Source organism: Sinocyclocheilus anshuiensis, unplaced genomic scaffold (assembly GCF_001515605.1).
Source record: "Sinocyclocheilus anshuiensis isolate Anshui unplaced genomic scaffold, SAMN03320099.WGS_v1.1 scaffold88, whole genome shotgun sequence".
Classification (NCBI taxonomy): Eukaryota; Metazoa; Chordata; class Actinopteri; order Cypriniformes; family Cyprinidae; genus Sinocyclocheilus; species Sinocyclocheilus anshuiensis.
Window position 1 is genome coordinate 427,204 of NW_015555728.1, and position 24,610 is coordinate 451,813.

General features: G+C 37.1%; 1 protein-coding gene across 4 annotated transcripts in view; it reads left to right on the forward strand.

Annotated features, from left to right (window-relative positions):
* LOC107672748 (armadillo repeat protein deleted in velo-cardio-facial syndrome homolog) overlaps positions 1–24,610 on the forward strand; it is a 267,938-nt gene that overhangs the window by 206,609 nt on the left and 36,719 nt on the right. For all 4 annotated transcript variants that reach the window (XM_016466071.1, XM_016466075.1, XM_016466074.1 and 1 more), the window contains 3 exons: positions 2,196–2,815; positions 17,036–17,538; positions 22,336–22,519. In XM_016466071.1, the coding sequence (XP_016321557.1) occupies positions 2,196–2,815; positions 17,036–17,538; positions 22,336–22,519 (1,307 nt within the window). The remainder of the gene's footprint in view (positions 1–2,195; positions 2,816–17,035; positions 17,539–22,335; positions 22,520–24,610) is intronic.

The following is a 24,610-nucleotide window of genomic DNA, read 5'->3' on the forward strand; positions in this document are numbered from 1 at the left end:
TAAAGTTGTCCAAATGAAGTTCTTAGCAATGCATATTACTAATCAAACATAGTTTTGATATATTTACAGTAGGAAATTTACAAAATATCTTCATGGAACAAGATCTTTACTTAATATCCTAATGATTTTTGGCATAAAAGAAAAATCAATCATTTTGACCCATACAATGTTTTTTTGGATATTGCTACAAATATACCCCAGCGACTTAAGACTGGTTTTGTGGTCCAGGGTCACATATAAAAAATATTTATAAATATGTAAATAAATATATTATTATTGATGAATTTATGATTGAAATATTCATATTTTGATGACTTTTTTTGTTTGGAAAAATGTGCAGCAGCGATCTATTCACAATAAGACCAAGAGCATTTGTTTAGTTTTTTTTTTCAAGCAAATTTTAATATCATGCCGAAGAAATTGCATCATAGACGCACACGTCTGTAGAGCTCATGTGACTTATGAAAGCCCTGTTGATGAACTGATGATTTCTCTTCAAAAGCTCCTGCATTCTAGAGGCCGATGAAGCACAACCATCTACCTAGTGTATCATCTTAAACAGTATAATAAGAACCCATACTGTTCAGAAATCAATGGTGAAACATGATTTCTGCGTCTCACATTGGTGTCTGCTTTAACATATTAACTTAATGTGTGGGTGTTAAGGGGTGTTCACACTGACAGTGACTTGTAGAAACGGAGCAACTTAGTCATTTATTTGAGTTGCCGGTTTGAGACAGCATGAGCAACAGAGACAATTGGAGATGCAACAGAGAAGCAACACTGGCAACAACCAGTAGGAGTGCAGACAGTTCGCCTTACAGCTGCACATGTAATTCACCTCATGAATACAGTTGGATATTGCAATCGAGTGTAAATGCCTACTTGCAAACAACCATAAAGCAGTTTGTCGACCTCCCCCAGTTAAATTGCCATCAGTGAGATCGCTGCTTTGATCTTAATGATGTTTGTTAAAATTACAGTAACTGCAGTTCCCCCAAAAAACTGTGTACTCCAATGGTTAAATCCATACTGGAGTCTGTAAAGGTGAACACGCTGTGACTGTAGTTACTGATCTTTTCCCCCTTTAGACATAGACACATCCCTTGAGATATTACGCACTGACAACTGGCCATGTGGCTTGTAAGGGTTCACACACAAATTCAAGCAGTCATGGTTCATCTCCAATGACGATACATTTTTATCAAGCTCATTAATTTCCAAGATGAATTTACAGGCATGGACAAAATAGCCAATTAATTGCTTTGCAGAATTCACTGAGCAGCAAATTGGTTTCTGTATCAGCACTGAAACTTCAGGAGCAGCAGCACTCCATCCTCTTGACAGGCAGACGTTTTGTAGAATAAGGGACTGGATTAGCACTCGGAGGGGAATAGTGATAACTATAAGTGTTAACCATATTTTCTACTGATTGAGAGAGGAAATACTGCAGTATATTGACTTAGAATGCCCTATTTTGACGCGGGAGCTGATGGCAGGGGGCCATCGGTGGATATTTGTGGCGGTCAATGTGGATATTGTGGATGAGTTCTTCTGTGTCATCACGTTCTATTAGTTCTACAGCTTCAGTTTCGGAACTTTCACGCTTAGTCACACATACAGTTGTTCCCTCACGACAGTGCAACAGTGAAAAGGGACCCCTTTCAAACAGTGTCGCATCCCGAACGTTGTTTAAGCGACATACACCGGTATTGCAGTGTTTTAACAATTCATATCATAACAAAAATAAACACCGGTATTCGGTATGAACCAGTATACCTCCCAGCACTAGTATCAACTACAACCAAGAACCCACAACCCTTATATTTTCAGTTCCAGTTGTTTCATTACTAATGAACACAAAGCCTTTTAAAAGACTGGAAAAGATTTTCAGTCATTTCACTGCTACTCAGCCAGCTCACAGTGTGACATCCACTTCCTTGCTGATATTAGACCACTAAGTCAGTGTGCTGCATTTCACTCATAAATGCCTTTGGTTGTTTTGGCTGCTATGATTTGAGCAATCTGACATAATGGCTGCATTTTGAATGGCCCTCATATCACGTATTAGCCATGCAAAAGGCATCTAAGACAGGAAATGGCTCACTCTAGTTCTGCATAAAAAGCACAAACTTGCATTTCAATTTTTATGACTTGAAATTTTGCTAACTCTGTTGGTTTTTCCATCATCTTAGGTCACTAAGATGGTCAAGACAGTGACAACACGGACAGTTCGTCAGGTGCCACTGGGTCCCGATGGCCTTCCTCTTCCAGAGGGCTCGTCTCCACTGGGAAGCTACACTGACTCCATTGACCGGCGCTACATGAAGAATGGCGAGCGTTTCATCACACCCCAGGCCACTTCCACCCTCACACGCTCATACAACAATTACAGCGACTCCTACAATGATGCTCCAGACAGTCAGTTTCGCCATTACGCCCTTCACGATGGATACGGAGACATGCCCAACAACTATGGAAGTCTGTCTCGTGGAGTCAATTACAGGCCCTATCAACCCTACATGCCCACCGGTGGATACCGGCCGGAGAACAGCTACACTCTCCCCATCCGCAAGGACGACTATGGCCATGTGGCCCAGCCTCAAGTCCCAATGGGAAGTAGCACTGTGGATCTCAATCGCTCGCAGCCTGAGCGCTTCCAACCCGAACCCTACGGCCTGGAAGACGACCGCCGCAGTCTAGGCCCAGATGACGAAGAGCCGTATGACCTAGTTCCTGATTATTCCACAGCTAACCGCCGCACATTGCCCGGACATACCATTCGAGAGCCATTGCGCAACGGCCCCCGCGTGAGGTAGGAATCGTGCAGTTGATTTGCTTTATTTGCTTGAGCTGCTGTGGGTTTTGTCGATGATTGTGAGCAGCTTTGATGTGATTGCCTATTGAAGGGATTCAAATGCTCCAGCTCTTGAGAAGCACATAGATGCAGGTTCTTCTTTCATATAATGGAAGGTTATTGCTCCGCAGAACTGGCTTTCAATTTCCAACAAGATATCAAGGAGCACTGGTAAATTATTAACTATTACATAAAAAACTATAATATTATAGCTGTAACTATAATTACTGATTAATTTTATTAATTTATTATTAATAAATTTTTTATTTTATTATTCTGTATGATACCAATAATGCCATGAAAATGTGGAATTAGACAAAATTATAATAATTTTTATTCCTAATTGGTACAGTCTGATACTGGATGAAATACATAAAACTATTTATTATGTTATATTTATATTTTATATACACACACACACTCACACACTGAAAAAAATAACTTTGTAGTGTTGTAAAATATATTAAATTAACCATCATAAGTTCTACTTGTAATATTAAATTTCAAGAAGAACAACAAATTTGTGCAATGTTAAAATGTGCACATTTAATTCATGTAATTAATGAACTGCGTGGGAAGAGTAACTATTCTATATCTACTTGTAATATTTACATGGTTTATAGTCATTGCGCATAAATCTAGAAATATTGAGTAGCCTGAATTTTAATCTAAAAGTATAGCGTGCTTAAATCCGCCAATGCGTGTTTGGACAAGACGCGCTTTGAATCAGAGAGGGACGGTTGGGCTTGTCATGGAGGTGATGCATGGCTGGATTTTCTCATGTTTAAGGTAAGTTTGCCTTTCTGTTTTAGATTTCTGATTTGTAATACATTGCTCCGTGTGCATTTCGATAGTTTGATTCTTGTTTATACATCAACGTTCATCTTACTCACATAACCTCATTAAAGTTAACTTGCATGCGGTCACAGTGAGTGATATTTCAATGAAAATGTTTTCAATAGTTTAGAGATTCATAAAGTAAAAACTTGAGCACGATTGGAAATTACTGGAAATTATTAAACGTTGTAACTGCTAGCTAGCTAACGTTACTAAAATAAAGCATTTGCGTAGTATAGCATAAGGTTAGTTTCTGTTATTTCAAACACTCGACTGACGCAATAGAGTGAGTTTAGAGCCACAACATTGTAGTAATCCCATAAATTGTCGTGTTTTGTCGCTATGCTAAGCTAACATACTACCTAACCCTAAAGTACCTGTTGCCACCAGCGATTGTTTTATAGGACTAATGTTGAAAAGTGTGAATAGAAAGTGGTTAGTAAAAGTGTTATATGCTTCTTTATGATGGTATTTAACTTGTAATTTGTTGGTTAAAAAGCCTTATGAACACACTGCAGAACAAGCCAGAGTGTAAGTTGAGGACTATATAGAAGGAGTGATTTGTCTAATTCTCATATTCAGGCTAGACTTGTCATAGCACTTACATATTATTGCTCTGTTGTTGGATTGATTGCTTTTATTGTCCTCATTTGTAAGTCGCTTTGGATAAAATCGTCTGCTAAATGACTAAATGTAAATGTAAGTATAAATCTATGCATACTGTAAATTGCATGATATAACATTATTGTTATTTTTACCTGTTCTTCACTGCATAATATAACATTGTGGTTAAATGTTTTATTTAGATCATTGTTTTAATATCACAAATTGTGTCTGTTCATTTACAGGGTGACCTAACTCCAATACACACTTGAGGTGTGGGGAGGAAGACAGACTGATGGTTTTCATTTTGGATGCAGTTTTGGCTATATCAATACTACCTAGCTCTGTCAGGTTAAAACCTCATCTTGTTCTGTTTAAGTAATTTTTTTCTATATTTTATACCTCCTGGGGTCGAAACTGTGTATGGTGGAGCAAATGCAGTTTATGTTGGTAATGGAGATTGAATTGTATTACAGAACAGCAGACACTTGAAGTAGCATTCAGTCATACTTTACTTTTTATTCATTTTATTCACTATTTTTTATTCACTTTGATTCATTTTTTTATGTTGGAAAAATAAACTATTTAATTCTATTTTAGTTGTGTGATTTGTGATAAAGGTATACAGTCATGGCCAAAAGTTTGGGCAGTGACATAAATTTTGTGTTTTGCAAATTTTGCTGCTTCAGTATTTGTAGATTATTTTTTCCACGTTTCTATGGTATACAGAAAAACAATGATAAGCATATCATAAGTTTTGAAGGCTTTTATTGGCAAAAAAATATAATGAGTAAATATTTACAGTATTGACCCTTGTTCTTCATAACCTCTGCAATTCGCTCTGGCATGCTGGATATTAGCTTCTGGGCCAAATCCTGACTGATGGCGATCCATTCTTGCCTTATTAGTTCTCTGCACATGTTTCTTTGGAGATAAGCATTGCTAACAAGAACACAATGATTGGAAGCGCTTCTTCCCTCCTTTTATAGCAATCAGTCTGCTCTTACAATCTATTTAGTATGATAGTGATTAACCTGACTAGTAAGTACTCATTCACACTTTCACATGTGCTGCTGATGTGATTAGTCAATTAATGTTAGCTGGTCATTTTGTGTCAGGATCAAAAAACAGTGACATTTGTTTTTTTTGTGAAAAGTTCATTTTTTGGCCAATGAAGCTTTTAGCAATTATTTAAAATGCATCTGATCACTCTACACAATAATCTAGAAACAATGTGAATGAACACCACAACAGCTTAAGCAGCAAACTTTGCAAAACACAAAATTTATATCACTGCCAAAACTTTTGGCCATGACTGTAGACCAGAGGTTCTCAACGCTGGCGCTCGAAGCGCTTAGCTTGTTCGGGTGTTCAGGTGTTCAGCTCTACATGAAAGTTGGAACCCCTGGTATAGACAAAATGAATATAGTTTATGTGGTTATATTAATCAAAAAGAAATTAGCGATGTTTACATAATCATAGGGAGTAATATATATTCATAAAACAAAGTAAATGGAAATCTCGAACAAAAAATATATAACAATCTACTTATTTACTTCAGTAAACAGAGATTTACTTAATATTTTGATAAATGCAAGGCATTATAAAATAAAGTAAAATAATAAATAAACTTTACTTAATTACTTTAAATAAACAAAACTTCCTAACTAAATATAATTAAGCAATTAGATTTGATTTCTTCATGAATATTAATTTCAGTAGTAAATAGATTTTACTTGATAATAGCAAGTACTTGATATTAGAGCATTAAAATGTACTTCAAATGTGTTAGTGCAAATTTTTCTGAGGATTTTTTCAAGTTATTTTTTTCAGTGCACGTGTGTGTAATTTAGTAAATGTGTAATAACATATTATTGCTGTGTCTGATACTGAAAAATGGCATGAATGGCACGAGACAAAATTAATTTATATCCCTAACAGTCTGATATTGGTACAGTCTGATATTGGACGGCTGGATGGATGGATGGATGGATGGATGGATGTTGAAACTAGAGATCGCACACTTTTCTTGATTGTTTTGCTAACATGTGTTTGTGCTATAGAGTTAAGTGAGGTCTCAGTTTTTTCTCCACCCCTAAATGTTCTTCCTCTTCAGGAAGAACACAACCACAAGAGGTTTGGTTGCTTTCACAACCAAAGACAATTGAAAACTATTTTCCTCCTTAAAATAGACAAATGTTCGGTTGTTCTGACCGCAGCTTGCTCTTTGCAGAGATTAGAAAATGAAAAGCACATGACAGTTGACATACAGCAGAGGGGCTGCATATGTGTAATGAAGAGCTCTTCTTTTTGATTAGTGTTTTCTTTCTTTATGTTAGATGAAGACAGCACATTTTTACAGTATTTTTATCTTCTAATACATGGGGCTGCATATGTGTAATGAAGAGCTCTTCTTTTTGATTAGTGTTTTCTTTCTTTGTTAGATGAAGACAGCACATTTTTACAGTATTTTTATCTTCTAATACAGAACAGGGAGGAAAGGAGAGATGTTGTTATCGTGAAACATATTTTCCTTGTCATACTCCTCTAGTCAATATCAGCACATTCCTCATTATGAGGATCTGTAGGAGTTTTGACAGTCCTGTGTGTTGCAGGAACACAGTTCCTTTTTAATTAGGATGCACACACATATACAGTAGGCAGTCACCGTCACAAACAGCATACACAACCACTTCCTGTTTGTCGGCCCATAATGTATTTGTGTACATCTGTGCCAAAATTATAGTGTAATTAGTAATGATGTCACCCCTCTTACTCCAAATGTCAAAGTATTGCATTTTGCATCCATCATTAGCATTCCCATAATAACACATGCTGACAAAAATCTTACTAAAGAATGTGTAAAATGAATATGTTAATTAGAGCTTATTGCTTTGCAGTTTGGAAATCCCCAATTATAAAACAGCTAAAATTGCGACATTTAGCAAAGAAATGGTTGGCAGTGCTGTGTTTGCATGGATTAGACAGTTACTGTGCATTTAATTGGTTTCACCGACTCGAGATCTCTTCTTTATCTTTATTTCTCTATCTCGGTGGAGCTGTTGTTGTCAGAGTGATTAATAGTCTCTGGTAAAAACTGCCAGACAAAGGGGGCGTCTCGTCTCCAGCCATATCTCTAATGGTTCATCTCTCCTTGGCTGAGCTTCCTTGCACCTGCCACCAGTGCCACAGCAGAGCAGCCATTAGGTCGTCATACACAAATCTCCCTGGAGACCACCAGGGACCACTTCCTCTATGTGCTCATGGTGAACTGACAACAGTTATATAGTGTAGGCAGAAAGAGAAAAAATATTCCATCCTTTATATGGAAGTTTAGTCATGGGACTAAAGACTGAAAATCTGAGGTGGTAAAAAGTATTATATAGTAATGTAGAGCGGAATAGAGTTCTTATTTAATACCAGTTTCGTTTTCAAAAAATATTGAGTTCATTGTTTTCGCACATGCATTCTTCCTCTTGTGAAGTGGAATATAATGCTAAAATATTCGGAGTTTCTGAATCTACAGAACATTCAGAGCAATCAGTGTGGTCTGATTCCCAAACAAATGAATCTTGTGAGATGTTTCTTTTTTAGGGAATCAAAAACATGCAGCACTGCCAGTGTAGTCTGATTCCCAAACGACTGATTGTAATGAGTTGGTTCTTTTTAGTGAATCAAACGCTTACACTGCAACCAGTGTACTGTAGTCCGATTCCTGAATATATAGCACAACCATTGTAATTTGTTTCCAGAAGAAATGACTGTAATGAGTGGTCTCTTCCTTTTTTACAAGTGCTTATTCCTTAAAAGTATTGGAAGAATCACTAATGGAGCTGTTAAACAGTGTTTAAAGTTTAATTTGACCCCCATTAATTTTTGAAAAATGGTTGTTATGTTGGTGTTTTTCAATTGAACATGAAGACAATACAGTAATTGCTTAATACACTATAGTGTTGTGTGTGTGTGTGTGTGTGTGTGTGTGTGTGTGTGTGTGTGTGTGTGTGTTTTATGGTACCGTGGTATTTTGGGGCATTTCTATGAAGAACTGTACCTTACAGTCCAATAGCAACTGTGATTTTTAAAAAAACATTTTATTATTATTTATTGTGATTCGTGATTTATTTATCCTTTTCAGATTTGTCAAATGAAGTGAAAGATCTGTTTCTTTTTTCTCACATGAATCCACAAGTAATCGTTAATCCACAAAGTAATTGCTCATTGTATTAGTGGATATTGTAATATTTTCCTCTTTGTCTATTCGGAGGCATAGGCATTTATCCTATATTTATCCGCATTTATCCTCTAAATCTAGAAATAAGGAAATGGTGGGAGAGCAAAATGGATGTAGAAATGGGCACATAACTATGTAGTTTTTGCTGGCAGCAAACAAAAACACAGACACACATATTTCTGGAACATGAAGAACATTTGGCTCATTATCGAGGCATTGAATCTGTTGTAATAACTTCAGAGCACCACATCTAGTGGAAGAGCATCATGTCTAGTCGAAGTGCTTTCACGTGTTATGAATACACTCGTACATACAATGGCAGCAATTTAAATGCAAATCTTGACATTCCCATCGCTCAGTCCACAGGGTTTAGCATGCATCTGAACTGTTTAAATAATTTCAATTTGCAAAGCCCTCAATGTTTGTTTCTGTGTGTGTGTGTGTGTGTGTGTGAGAGAGAGAGAGAGAAGGAAAGAGATGAAACTGTCTGTACAATAGCAGTGTTATGAACAATCATTTTGAACCCTCTCACTGTCTCAAAGTGATCTGTTCTTCTGGTCATATCCATTTTCAATCTGCACCTGACAGTATTGTGGCATCTTTCTAATGAGTTCTGGCAGAAGCATTTTGGCACAAAATGATTTTTGGCTGAAATTCATTATTTACTCACCTTTATATGGTTCCAAACGCATATTATTTTCTTTGGTGTTACAAAAACATGGATATTTTTAAGACTTTTGTATGGTCTTGTCTATACAATTACATTAACCAAGGCTGTTAAAAAGCATGATAAAAAGTAGTCATGATAGTTGAAAGCTAATAGCATAATAGCTTTGTGTGAGGACCATAACTAAATTGGTCTTCAAATTAAAAGTTATTATTCACTAATCTTCCTCTCCAACTAGCTGTTAATTCCGAAACTGTAAACAGATCATTGAATCAAGTTGATCACTGTCTGATTCCTGAACAAATCATTCATTTTGATTTGTAAACCAAATCAATCAATTCATTGAAAAGAATAGACTAAAAAGAAGGACTCATTCACTGATGCTATTCTTGACTTGAGTTTAATTCACTGATTCATTGATTCGGTGGTCACTGTGAACTATGTATGGACAAGAGCTGAGAAAAATTCCTCTTTTGTGTCTCACAGAAAAAAATAACCAAATTCAGGTTTGGAGCATCATGTTGGTAAGTAGGTAGTTATTCATGAACTGTTCTTTTAAGAGGTGCCTTTATATGTAAATGCTGTTTGGCGGTGATGCAGCGTGAAGCTGCATTTGGTTTTGGATACAGCATATGTCCATCCCTTTTTATTTCTAGTGGCATCCACTGGATTTGGGTAAACCAGCAGCATAAACTTTAAATTACCACTCTTAATCAGTGCCTAGGGAGTCTGAGAGGTTACGCTCTGTTTTCTGTTGCATAAATTGAGGAATACCGTTTTGTGTAAGCTGACCCGATCTTTTCAATCTCAAGCTTAGTTTTGGGTGAAAAGGACTTAAAATAAGATTCTGCTGCAGAGTCATTTTTAGTCCAGTGCTTAGCTTGACTAGTGGATGGAAGAACCATCTCCGTTCCAGTCAGACAGCTTTCTATTGTTTTTAGAATGTCTTGGAACAGTTAAAGACTTTAGAATGCCGTTTTCTGGGTGTGAATAACAAGATGACATGACTCCAATAAAGGTTGGAAGAGACGATGTCAGTAAGTCACTCTGTAAATCATATTATACTTGGTCGTACATACCATCAAACATGAGTCGGGCTGGCTAAGCCTGTGTGCCCTTTCTGTATTAGCTGTTCTGGTTAATTATTTGGATCAGCATGAGTCTTGGTGGGAAGAGTATTGAACTGTTTAACTCAAGTAGAAATAATGTATCCTGAGTGCCAGCCGTGTTAATGTTGGTTTGCTAACAGGTCTGGCACTGGTCGCAATTCAGACATTACGTCAGTCAATTATTATTTCATCATTCTGACACTAAATGCCACTTGGATGGCATTTCCAAAGCAATAAAATGCTTCCAAATGTACCATGTGGTCAGTAACCACTCTCTTAATTTGCATGAAAACTGTTGGCATGTTACAATAATAAAACAAATGGTGATGGTAATGAATGATGACCAGAGCTGGTCGTTGCAGCAGTGTTCAGTGAACTGCAAACCGACATTAGAATTGAGAAGAGGAGTAGTAGTAGTTTATCATTATGTCAAAATCTGCTAAGTCATTTCACTCAGTGGCCACCTTGGAGATACCACATTGACCGTTCAATTTCTCCCATTAACTTTTCCACAACTTAGACTGTCCCTGATTACATTTGACTAAACACATAGGAAACATGATTGGCATAATTGGTCATATTTTAATTTACTAAAGGACTAAGTGCTGCTAGAAGAAACATTCTAGAAAAACATATCTATGAACTCTGAACAGGGAAGGATTAATGCACGGGCCTACCGGGCACGTGCCCAGGGCACTAGACCAGAAGGAGGCCCAGCCGAAATACCGCTCCTCCCAGAACATGATTTCAACTGTGGGGGGACAGAGGTGTCATGCCCATTCAGACAGAGGGGGCACGTGGCCCCTCAGATTTTTGAGCCAAGTGGATTTTGAATGCAGCTTCCAAAAGACAAATAATAGCCGAATAATATTTTTTTATATTTAATACTATCACACCGGTGTGATTAGAACGTTCAATGCGACACATCAGCAGCTGCTAAATTCAAAGCTTTGGCTGGTGCTGAGGCAGAGACAGACGCGTTTTTACAGCGCTGAGCATTATAACCAATCACACATGATTCTGTTGAGCTTATGAATTCAATGGCCAATCAGAGGCGTTCAGATGAGTCATCGCTGAAACAATGGTGTTTTGTTCAGTGCGCGCGCTCGCTGACTGAATTCTGCTCTCTGGCGAATTCTCTCATCAGAAACAACAAAGTTCAGATGTGCGTATGATGTAAGTAAAATATTCATTTCACAGTGTAAACAGCTTCAGTGATTATAATGCGAGTTTTTGAGAGTGCTCGAACTCTGGCTAGACTGAAGTCAATGATAATGTTCTCTGATAATGTAAATTTTCTTTGCTCTCTTTCTGTACAATGAAAGTGTTATAATTAGTAATAGTAACTTACAATGTTTTTATTAAATTCACGCTAAATACAAAGTCAGTCGTATTAAAAATATTTTATGGCATGACACCCATATCTGGTACTTAAGTAAAAAGATGGGTTTTATGCATAATTAATAGATAACACTAACATCAGGCTATATATACTTTGCCCATCGCCCATTATACAGTAGATCATCTAACATGATCTATAACGGTGCAAAATGCATTTACATACACATATTTGAGAATCGAGATTCTCTAATGAAGATAATTAAATTGAGGAAAACTTTTCCACACGATTACATTAAGTATTTTCAGCAACTAACAATATATTTGAATGGATTTACTATTTTATTCATGTTGTGCAAACTTAACTTAAAGGGGTCCTATTATGCTTTTTCACTTTTTCAACTTTAGTTAGTCTGTAATGTTGCTGTTTGAGCATAAAAAAAGATCTGCAAAGTTACAAAGCTCAAAGTCCACTTCAAAAGGAGATATTTTATTTAACAGAAATCACTTTTCAAAAACTACAACGAACGACTCGTTTGGAATACAACGCATATTTTCCGGGATTTGTGATACCACAAATATAGACGAATGGGACGAGACCTGGTTGAGCTGCACTAGAGAAGGCAATGAGTGTTATCACTATGTCGGAGACACGCTAGCTTTCCCAAGGCAGACAAACTTAGAGTGGTTACAATCATCCGGGTTTAAATTGTGCTCAAATTGATTTGATTTTGACACAATATTTACACTAAAGCTGGCAGGCTGCTATGGTAAGGGGAATGACACAACATTTCCCGACCAGGCGCCGAGTGCTGCCAATCACAACACACACTGGCCCAGCTAACCAATCACAGCACATTTCGTATTTCAGAAGGCGTAAAATATGTGAAAAATAATGTGTTTTTCGAACAACCTAGTATGAGAGCCTGTTCTAGTACACCCCCAAAACAAACTCAAGACTTCGTAAAAGAGCATAATAGGACCCCTTTAAATACCTTCATTAACCCTACATGAAATGAAAGTGGAAAACAGGTATTTTTCAAATTGAATAAGAATTGCTTTTAACGTAAGCAAACTTTGAAAGTCTCTTATGTTCACCAAGGCTGCATTTATTTGATCATAATATAGTAAAATAGTAATATTATGAAATGTTATTACAATTTAAAAATAACGGTTTTATATTTTCAAATATTTTAAAATGTAATTTATTCCTGTGATGGCAAAGCTGAATTTTCAGCGGTCATTACTCCAGTCTTCAGTGTCACATGATCCTTCAGAAATCATTCTAATATGCTGATTTTCTGCTCAAGAAACATTTCTTCTTATTATCAATGTTGAAAACAGCTGTGCTGCTTAATATTTTTGTGGAAACCATGATCAAAAAAAAATTTTTACGATTCTTTAATGAAAGTTCAGAAGAACAGCGTTTTTTTATATATAGAATCAGAATCAGAAAGAGTTTTATTGCCAAGTGTGCTTACACACACAAGGAATTTTTCTTGGTGACAGAAGCTTACAGTACACAGACAGGTTGACAAGGGACAAGACGCAGATAACAAAAAAGAAAAATAATTGAGTAAAAATAAATATGTAAAAACAATACACAATAGATAAAGAGACCGTGAACAGTATATTGTATGTACAGTGCTATAGACAAATTATGCAAGGGAATGTGGGTAGATGTAAGATATATTAAGTCACTAACATACGTATAATAAATATAAGTATAGACAGTTGGGGATTGCACGTTTTATTGCACAGTGGGGAGAAATGATTTGTAACACTGTAAAATAAATTTTACTTTTGATCAACTTAATGTCCTTGAATATTGTTTTTTTTAATTCAAAAAAGTTGCAAATGCTACAATCTTCGTGTCTAAGAGATGTCTCATCTGACAACATGTTATACCCCTGCTCTGTCATTGTCAGTATGTTCCTTTAGTGTGCTTAAAACTCTTTTTCCTCTGGGACTAATCAGATAATGTGTTCATCATGTACCATCATAGAGTTAATGACCCATTTCATGGCCATGTCATCTCTTTACGATGTCAGATGTATGCACTGTTCATTTAAAGCTCTGCCATGTAACAGCTTGCTGAGATTTCCTCCCTCTGTAATGTGCCCTCAGATCACCTCCAAAGTTGCAGTACATAATTACAGTTTTTCTCAATTGCTTTGGCACATTTTTCGAAACAATCTTAACATTCTCTAAACTGTGAGTGCAAATGTCACAACTGTTTGCTGGAACTTCAGAACTTTATTGCATGTCTGCAAAATGTAGTTACTCACCCAAAACATTTCATTCATGCTTCAAAACCTAGTTATCGTGTCAGTAATTTGGCCAAGGCCACCAAAATATAAAGTATTTTTGTCATCGTGTGAGCCACACTGGTCAAAATGTTTAGTTGTTTTTTCACCATGACAGTCAACCATGGAAATGAAGGTTTTATAAAAAAAATCTGATATTTGTTGAGAAGAGTCAATAGTACATAGAAAAAAAAAAAAGTATATGAACATTTGTATTTATGCAGTACATTTATTTTTGTACGAATGCATTACATATAAGTGAAATCTTGCTTGTCCAATTACTGTACATTTCATATTTCTTATGTTACCACAAATACACAAAAATACTTATTTTGAATGCTTCAAAAATGATTCTTGCTGGACATCCTGTCGCTCTTGTTGGTCAGGCCAAAGATTTTCATCAACATCACATCTGATGTTTTCCATTGCCATGCACCGGGGAAAAAAATCTCCTTGAATGCCGCACCTATCCCCTGCAATGAAAGTCACTAACATACGTATAATAAATATAAGTATAGACAGTTGGGGATTGCACGTTTTATTGCACAGTGGGGAGAAATGATTTGTAACACTGTAAAATAAATTTTACTTTTGATCAACTTAATGTCCTTGAATATTGTTTTTTTTAATTCAAAAAAGTTGCAAATGCTACAATCTTCGTGTCTAAGAGATGTCTCATCTGACAACATGTTATACCCCTGCTCTGTCATTGTCAGTATGTTCCTTTAGTGTGCTTAAAACTCTTTTTCCTCTGGGACTAATCAGATAATGTGTTCATCATGTACCATCATAGAGTTAATGACCCATTTCATGGCCATGTCATCTCTTTACGATGTCAGATGTATGCACTGTTCATTTAAAGCTCTGCCATGTAACAGCTTGCTGAGATTTCCTCCCTCTGTAATGTGCCCTCAGATCACCTCCAAAGTTGCAGTACATAATTACAGTTTTTCTCAATTGCTTTGGCACATTTTTCGAAACAATCTTAACATTCTCTAAACTGTGAGTGTGAACAAGAAGCTAATTGTTCAGAGATCTGAACTTATTGTTTCGGGAAAAAAAAGTTTCATTCGGGAATTGAGCCAAAGCAATTGAGAAAAACTGTAACATAAAACTCTCATTAAAAGTGCATCCCCCTTAAAACCGCCAACATTCTCAGCTGTGGCCCATTTTGTCAAGTCACACATCAAAGACTTATATATATATGAGATCAGATTTCATCACTTACAAAATTGTAAGTGTTTTTTTTTCTTGCTGTTCAGACTACAAACGAAAAGAAAGAATTAGCAAAAGATTAATATCTAAACATTTCCTCTATGCATTCATGAATGCTGTCAGATTATAGTGGTGGCTTTTTATTTGCACGTTTGGTCCCTAGTGCTCTGAATTTCTGGTACACCTTGTTTTTCCCACCTAGAGTGAGATGAGGACAGAAAATGAGCTGGAAATGGAGAGAGAGAAAGAGTGATGGTGAGTGTGTGGCACAGGGGTTTAATATTTCTTTGCCAAATTAGAAGTACCACCACAGGGACATCTCTGTTTTGTTCACACTGATAATGAAGCATGCTGAGACTCCTATCTGAGATTGATGTAACCTCCCTGATGTGTACAGCACATCCCCAGACATGTTATTTCCAACTTCTATGCTGTAGAGGACAAGAACTGTTAGAGTAAAATATCATGGGCTCATGAGAGCCTCCGGCCACCTGCAGTATGAACACACGCAGAATGTTCAATGTTAGTATAGGTTTCCATAAGTAATCCATATGGTATACAGTGATGATGTGTGTATCAGTTTCTGTTTTTAAAACCACTGTTTCACTTTAGAAGTTAAAATCAGCCATTGCCACTTCAGGGTTTGTGTGATGCCTCAGAGAAATGCAAATCTCTTGCTACCGTCTGTGGAGCAGTGGATTTTTTGGAAATTATATGTTTGAACACCACAAACGGCACTTTTTGGTCAGTTTCAGCTCAGTTTTAATGAAGTGATACAACGGCTAATTTCCAGGGTTCCTGAAGTACCAGGAAATGTTCCCACTGCAGCATTTGTTTGTAAACTGTATTTTCAGTCTATTGGGCTCTTCGGTTGGCTTAATGGTTTTTCCATGTTGCATTATAGCTTTTTTTTCCATCTACTTTGGACTTTTATGTCTTTTCTCTGCAAATGTGGAGAAGTATACCATGAAAAGGTTAATTTACACTTTCTAAGACAGCACAGTAGCAGTAGCAGCCTAAACAGGAATTGTGCTACCGAATGTGAAAAATGTGGACTAAAAAAAGTATGAAAAAATTCTGATTTATTTCTACTCTAAATTTTCAAAGCATTATCAATGTCCATTTACAATTAATATTTCAGAAATGCATGTTGATTATTTAATTTCCTGTCCCAATATATTGATTGCTTGCTTGTGACTTGCTTGTGACAGGGAGCTCTCAGAAAAGTCTAGAGCTGGGATTCTCCCAGTGGGAGTGATGTTGTACTACGCTGTCCTCTTATTCAGATTACTCATCATAGTAGGGAAGCCATCCATCGATTCCTATCCATCTGTCTCTCTTTCTCTCTCTCTCTTTATTTCCAGTCTGTTCTATATTTGCTCTGGGCCATGCGGCCTCTCTGTTTTCCCTCATGCTGTATCCCATCCCATCCATCTTTAATTAAAGAAAGAGAGAATATCACTGTGTCCTGACAGACACAATTAATAGGGAAATGGCAGCAGTTTTTCTGTGGATTATTTGACACCATGGTTAATAACTAAAGCAATCACCTTTTTCTCTGTCTCTGTTTTACTTAGTCTTTTTACCCCATCTTACATATTTTGAACTCATCTTATTTTTCTTTTGAGATAGGTATTGTTGGTTATGGTGAATATAAGCAATTATTTATAGAAAAACAACAAGATTAAAATCATATAAAGAAATCATACTGTGCATGACTATAGCCAACTTTCTTTTCTGAAGAATTCTAAAACATGGCATATCTCAAATATAGAGTTTTTCACTCTTTCCTGCTCTTTGTGTGGTGTTAATACCGTTGGATGACTGATAAACCTCTTTAAAATCTCTCTGTTTTTCTTCGTTTGGTTACAGAGGCTACGAGGACCCCATAGAGGCTGAATTAATCGATGAAAGACACCCCTACATCCATGGCATGTACCCAGCACCTCTTGCACAGCCCGAGAGGGGCAGCTTGGCCAGTCTAGACCGCATGGGCGGCCGACGCTCCCCCTCGATTGACAGCATCCGCAAAGACCCGCGCTGGAGGGACCCCGACCTGCCTGAGGTCATCGCCATGCTAGGCCACCCCATCGATCCAGTCAAATCAAATGCAGCCGCCTACTTGCAGCATCTCTGCTATGAAAACGACAAGATAAAGAAAGATGTTAGGCAGCTGAAGGGGATCCCAATGCTGGTGGGCTTGCTGGATCACCCTAAAGCAGAAGTCCATCGCAAGTCCTGCGGAGCTTTGAGAAACATCTCCTACGGCAAGGACCACGATAACAAGGTGGCCATCAAGAGCTGTGATGGGATTCCTGCTCACATACGTCTGCTGAGGAAAACCAATGACATGGAAGTTCGGGAACTTATCACAGGTATGATATGATAACTACATTCCATACTGGAATTTAGCACTGTGATCATGAACACAAACTTTGTAAAGTGGGTTGTACGTTGGGTTTCACCCACCTAATTATGGCCACGTTCACACAGCAGCAGAATACGGTTGTCAGTCCTGTATTTGAGTCCTTAATACTGTTATGTTCACACACAGTACAGTAAATTTTCGGGACTCACAACCGCATGAACTTGATAAACTTGCGGTTAAATCGGACTCTTGTCGTGTATGAAAGTGATAAGACTTTCAGTTTTATGGACGTCGACATCTTTGGTCAACTTTGGTCACTGTCGCTATGGTAACTGGCAAGGAATACGGGCTTGACTCCTGTTGCATGTTCATACAGACAGAATCGGAGAAGCTACTGTAAGTTGTTGGTGTGTGAACGTGACATTTCAAGACTCACACCTGTAAGTAAATGTGGTTGTCAATCCCAGAAACTGACAGTGTGAACGTAGCCTATTAGGTTATTTTAGAATTTTTTGATACCATTTTGTGATAACAATTTTAAGAATGCTACATTGCTTACACTAATCTAAAATTTGAGGAAGACATTTTATGGTGGTAATAGGAGCTGGTTGAAATTCAATTCTAGATTAATCAGGCTTTCCTCTGTGTGACTGCCTGACCAATATAAGTAATTTTTAGTCCAGTAACCTTCCATCTTTTTTATCTTGTTTGTCCTAAATCTTCTATGATTCATTCATTTGTGTTTTTCTCATTTCATCCAGTCATGCTTGGCAAGCATCCTACTAATACTAGCCATAGGCCTCTCACCATGTTTTGCACGTTTAAATACCAGATGAGTCCGGACTGATGTTGACTGAATCCAGGTTAATCTTTCAGCGGGACTGCTGAGCAGGGTCTTGACCTGCTAAATGTCACTATAAGAACACGCTGGGGTTTAGGTGTGTCCTCCTGGGACCTTTATCCCTCGGCCTGGTGTCCATGACCTGACACACATTTACTAGAACGTGGACAATGCAAAAGAGTTCCGGCTTCAGACCGGACACTTAACGCACAAAGACCAAAGACACATGTTCGCATGCATACGCAAGACATTTTATTACTGGAACAGGGGTTTTGTGTCACTGACAGACAATGAGGGATTTACAAAATCTTAAGAAAAAATAATAATCATAAGCATTTGTATATGAAATAATTCTAAACATATCCCATTTTGGGGTCAGTAAGATTTTTTCATGATTATGCTCAGCAGGGGCTGCATTTGTATGATTATATTGTGAAATATTATTACTATACAATTTAAAATAACTGTTTTCTAATTTAATATATTTTACAAATTCAGAAATTACTTATTAATATCAATGTTGAAAACAGTTCTACTGCTTAATATATGAAATGGTCATTTTTGCACCATTATATATTTTTTATGTCACTTTGATCAAATTAATGCATCCTTGCTGAACTAAAGTATTAATTTCTTTTTAAAAAATCTTACCGACCCCAAACTTTTGAATAGTAATGTATATGCTTAAAAATACTGCATGCTGATCTTTCCTCTACTAGGGTTTGGTGAAACTACTGAAAGAGAAAGTTTTTTTCTGGTAATGACATTGACTGATGGTTCTCCAGACCAGACGTTCAGTTTTTTCACAGATCACAGAAAAAAGTTTCTAGCGTGTGAAATACCTGAGTGAATCCTCATACTGCTGGAGTGTGAAACAGTGATGAATAACAGCTCCGCAGCCTCAGTGATTAACTTTACAGCTAAAAATAGCTCTTTTCTACAGGATGGAGGGAATATAGTGTGTCAGTTCCAAACCGAGCCCCTGGAATGTTTTTTCTGCAATTAAAAATAATTGCAGGGTTTTAAAAATAGGTTCACCTTGTGCTCTTGAACGCCATGGTTGGTACCCATGTATCGTCAGCAGCACTTATTTGCACCCTCAACCAAGAAACTCGTGTGGATATTGCTAGTACTTTTTTCTTTCTGTTCATTTTTTTTTTCTAATTCAGAAGTATCTATTTTTGATTAAACTGTCTGTTTTAATTTGGTGACCCTGTGTTAAATGTTCTTCATGTGCTGTGAATATTTAGTAGTTCATATTAATATTTTTAAATTAAGGTGGTCAAGAATGATACAACTTCAAAGCATCATAATTTCCTTTTCAGAGCTCTCCAGCTTAAATGTGAATTGATGGAAATGTATTATTTAATTACAACCAACCAGCTACAGCAGTATGTTTCTACCAGTAGCCATGAACCTCTGCTTCCTTGTCTGCGTTCTGTATCTTTGTATCTGCCTCAACTCTCCATCTCATCCTCATTCGTTTTGCTCTGATCAAGCAAGTTTCTAGTAGAAACAGATTTAAGATGTACTTCCTAATTCCGTAGTCTGTACTATACTGCACAGACTCCACTTCTCTATGTTTTTACACATTCCAGTCAGACTGTCAGTCTGTGTATTATAGTTGTGGGGATTTTTCAGTGACTTTTTCTGCTAGTTGCATCGTTTATCCAGTAGGTGGCAACAAGTGACTGTCTGAGTAAGCAAGTCATTCTCATCTGATTCATTCAAAACTCTTGAAGGAAACAAGTGACTTTATGAGTGAGTCATTGAATCATTCACTCAACAGATTTGTTCAAAAACACTCATTCAGGAAATACCACTATTATATGTTGTTTGGAGACACAGTTAGACTTGGTAGAACATGAACAGGTTGCATGATGCAACTTCATTCTCGAAAAATGTACACAAAAAAAGGTAAAATAAAAATATGATCCAAATTACATTTAGAAATATAGTTACTAAATGTCAGTGTTTCATTTTGGTAATGCGTTGAATCTCACGGTCTGAATGATTCCTTGATTTTGTGTGGATTACTGTTTGTGTACTTACGCAGAGGTCTCCTCAAATCACCTGATTATATTTGAAAAAGGAAGGACATTAGAAAAAGGCCATGAAACATTTCAAAATGGCATTTGTTCAGAAATTCCACAAGTCCAGAGTATGGTGGCATTTCTGAGATGATTACTTCATTTACCCTTCTTTCCTGTTTCTTTCTCTCTGACTCGGCTGTCCAATCAGTGTATGATGAATGGCAGGGGGCAGGATGGGACTGTAATAGCCCTAAGTGAATGGCCTGTTAGAACAGCATGTCTGCTGCTCCCAGGAAATTGAATTAGCTGGGAGGCTCCAATGACAAGCAGGAAGGAGTAAACTCAATCAGGCTGCACCTCTTGCAAGGTTCAGCTTCCCTCATGTGGGTTTCATTGGCTCCTTTTGTATTAGATTTGTGGGATATCCAGGAACCTGCAAAAGATGCCAGGGGAACCGAACAGATACGACACTAGAGCTCTCTGAAATAACATTGTAAGGTTTTTACCATTGTATGGTGTGTGTTTTGTACAATTAATATGAATATATTAATATTTTGTATAGATATCTATACAACTTTAGATGAACTTTATATTAGCTCAACTGGTAATACATCAATGTCTAAGACTAAGTATGGTTCTATTACTATTTGGTCTTTATTTGACCAAAAATAACTCGTTTTGTTTTTAATATATTTTACATTTTAATTTTTTGCTGTGATAGCAAAGCTACATTTTCAGCAGCCATTACTCCAGTGTACAGTGTCACATGATAATTAAAAATATTACAAATACTATAAATGTGTTTACTGACATTTTTGAATGGTGTTGTGTGTGTGTGTGTGTGTGTGTGTGTGTGTGTGTGTGTGTGTGTGTGTGTGTGTGTGTGAGTGTGTGTGTGTAGTTAATCAGCATGTTCTATATATAGACCTCTACATCTCCTCTGACTACAAGCCCATCTGACACAATAACACGTGCACGAGTGCATGAGCTAGCTGGTAATGAACCATGCTCCTTAATGTTCCACTTTACCAAATAGACATTCCCACATTCGGCAGCGGCCATGTGTACAGTGTCTGTTATCTGGACTTTAACCAGGGTCTAATGGCCATTCAGCACCTAAGAGGTGATGGCGATGGAACTACCTCACAGATGGAAGTACAGTTATTACTGTTATTGTCCGATAGTAAATAGATTTATTTTGGTGGTTAAAAGAACCTGAGCCCACATTACACAGAGCTATGACATGTTTACTTCTTGTCTCCCGTTGTAGTTTTTGTGAGCAGAAATTGATCTGGAAGTAATTACCGAGTGAGAAGAACATGGAGTGATGATGATGTGTATGAAGGGCAGAAAAATAGATTCAGAGTTATATCAGGATCAGGATGTACATTTGTTTGAGTTAGTAGTCAACTATGTAAACTCTTGCTATTTCTGTTTTTAGCGAGTATGACCTGTGGTCCTGAGACTTAGTTTTTACTAACCCAAGAAAAGGCAGTTTATTTATTCACTGTACATTTCCAAAGGGTAGCAGTAGCTGTATGGGGCTTGCCAAGTTAATAAAACAAAGGCCAGTCTTTCTTAACTGTGTAGGCGTATAGATATCTGCTGGCTTATAAAACAAGCTTCTCAGTTTTATTGTCTAGAAAATAACAGCCTGGCCCCTTCACGTTCTGTTTACTCTGGGCAATTTTTCTCAAACTTTGTTTTTCCTTTCCTTTTTTCCTGTCCAATCCTTCTTAGTTGTGGTCTGTAATGGAGGTTCCTGTCTGAAAACTCAGAATCAATGCTTTTGTAATGCGTGGTGTGTCAACAGATCTAACAGCGGTGCCACTTTTTGTTTGTAGCTCTTGTGTCATGTTAAGAGGTGTAACAGGTCCTTTTTTTCTTTTCCTGTTTCTTTTCTCTCTCTCCGTCTTACTCCACCTGTTAGGAACACTTTGGAACTTGTCCTCCTATGAGCCACTGAAGATGGTGATAATTAACCACGGGCTTCAGACGATGACTAACGAGGTCATTATCCCTCATTCGGGCTGGGAACACGAGCCAAATGAGGACTCAAAGCCACGAGATGCAGAGTGGACCACAGTCTTTAAGAACACATCAGGATGTTTAAGGTATACTGGTCTGATTGACAGCACCTTTCACATCTTTGTTAGCTGACCTAGAACAATGGCAATGAAAACTCTTATTGGTCTTTCGGTTTTTACGAGTCTTATTGGGTTTCTGCAAAATCCTTTTACCCATTTCTTCTGTTCTAATTTAATTGCTAAAACGTTTCAGATGAATGAAAAGTTCATTTTATATTAAGATGGTCTGTTTCTCACAATGTTATTTTAGTATTGTTTATATACTATTATAATATTAATTAATTTTTAAATTATCTTTAATCATTTTTTTATATATATATTAGCTTTGTTATATTAGTTTTAGGTTTAGTAATTTTAGTACTTCAACTTATTTCAGTTAGTTACCAAGGCAACCTTTCTAATTTTTTCATGTAATATTTATATTTTATTTTATTTCAGCTTCATTTCAATTAACAAAACTTTTTAGTAGCTTACGCTTTAGTTAACAATGACAGCAATGACCTCTTGTGTCTAACTCACTGTTATACTGCCATATATTGCTTGATATGGTTCCTGCGCACTAGTGGTAGAAAAGCAAATTGTTTAGCTTTGAGAAGATAATTTTTGCCTATGGGAACAGCAGTTAAAATGAGCTTTAGTTATAGAGAGGCAACCGATATATCTACAGTATATGGAAAACAAAAGTGGGAACAGACGATTTTGTATAGACTGAACTTATTTGTCTTCTAACAAAAATCTATGAAAAAATATTAAAACCTCCACATTATATCTAAAGGCAAAAATCAATAGCCTCTGCCTGTTCTATATTTAACCATTTTTGGTATAATGTTCCGAGCCTCTCTGCAGACACTGATCCTCTCCTCTGGGGGTCATTCTAGCAGCTCAGCTTTTGATTAAGAAAAGCAAGAAAACATTGCTGTGTAAGAGGGGTCCAGGCTGATTCTGCTCTTTGCCTGAAAAGGAAATGTTTTTTTGTTGTTGTTTTTTTTTTAATTCCGTGTGATCTTTGCCTGTCTCAGCTATTATAAATGGACATTGGATCCATGTATAACAATAAGTATGTTTTAAAACTCTAGCATATGCCTTGACCATCACTGACTTGGCAACACAACCCATTGATTGATATGAACTGAGAACAACTCATCAGATCATGAAATCTTCCTCCATTGAAGTGATCATCGTTTTAAACAATGTGTTACAGTGCCATGATGGTGCCTACAGTGATCCTTTTTTTCAGGATTCACATATGGTTGTTGCACTCTTTTGACACTGTGGCATCAAATCAGTTTATTGTTGCCTTGTTTGGCTGTGACTATCCTTGTTTGACCTACCTAGACTTCTGTGGCTATTGCGGATAAGCCTCAGCGCACAGGCCTGATTGTCTAAATCAGCTTGCTAGCGACAGAAGCAGGTCAGTGTAGTTCAGTTTCATGACCTCAAGTGCTCTCTTTAAATCCTTAATCTTGTGATTGCATGAGTAGGTACTTCCAACACAGGGTTGTGTTCTGGTTGTGTCTTATAGGCAGAACAGAAATTTGCAAATATGATGACATTTGGTGTATACAGTATGAGGTGTGATTCAGATATCATTATATTTATATCTGTTCCTTACTACACTGTTGATTGTATTGGGATGTTTCAGAAGCAGGATTTGGATGCTACAAGAATTCATTTGAGTAACTATGTGGTGTTTCACCACTGAATAAATGTAGCGTTCACCCTCTTTCCTTTTTCCTTTAATTCCTCCCTCTCTTCTCTTATTTGAGCTGTGTCCTGTGTTGTGTGTGAGCTCAGCACTGAAGCTCCGGAGGGACGGGGCTGTGTTTCCACCCTCTGTTTCCTCTTTAGCAGCCAGGCCTCTAATCTCCTGCTGCTGCTGCTGGTTGTGCTGCAACCTGCTGGGCCAAGTCCAGCTTCTGTTTGCTTCTCTGTATGTGACTCTACCTCCCTGCTATCATCTGTTCTTCCCAGTCTCTCCCTCTGTTCCCTTTCCTTTCAAGTATACCATTTTATAAAACAGTTTTTTGGAGGTAGACCTACTGGATCTCTGATATCTGCAAAAAATTAATACTACAAATAAGAAGCATGGACATTATTGCAATAGTTTATTTAGGTATC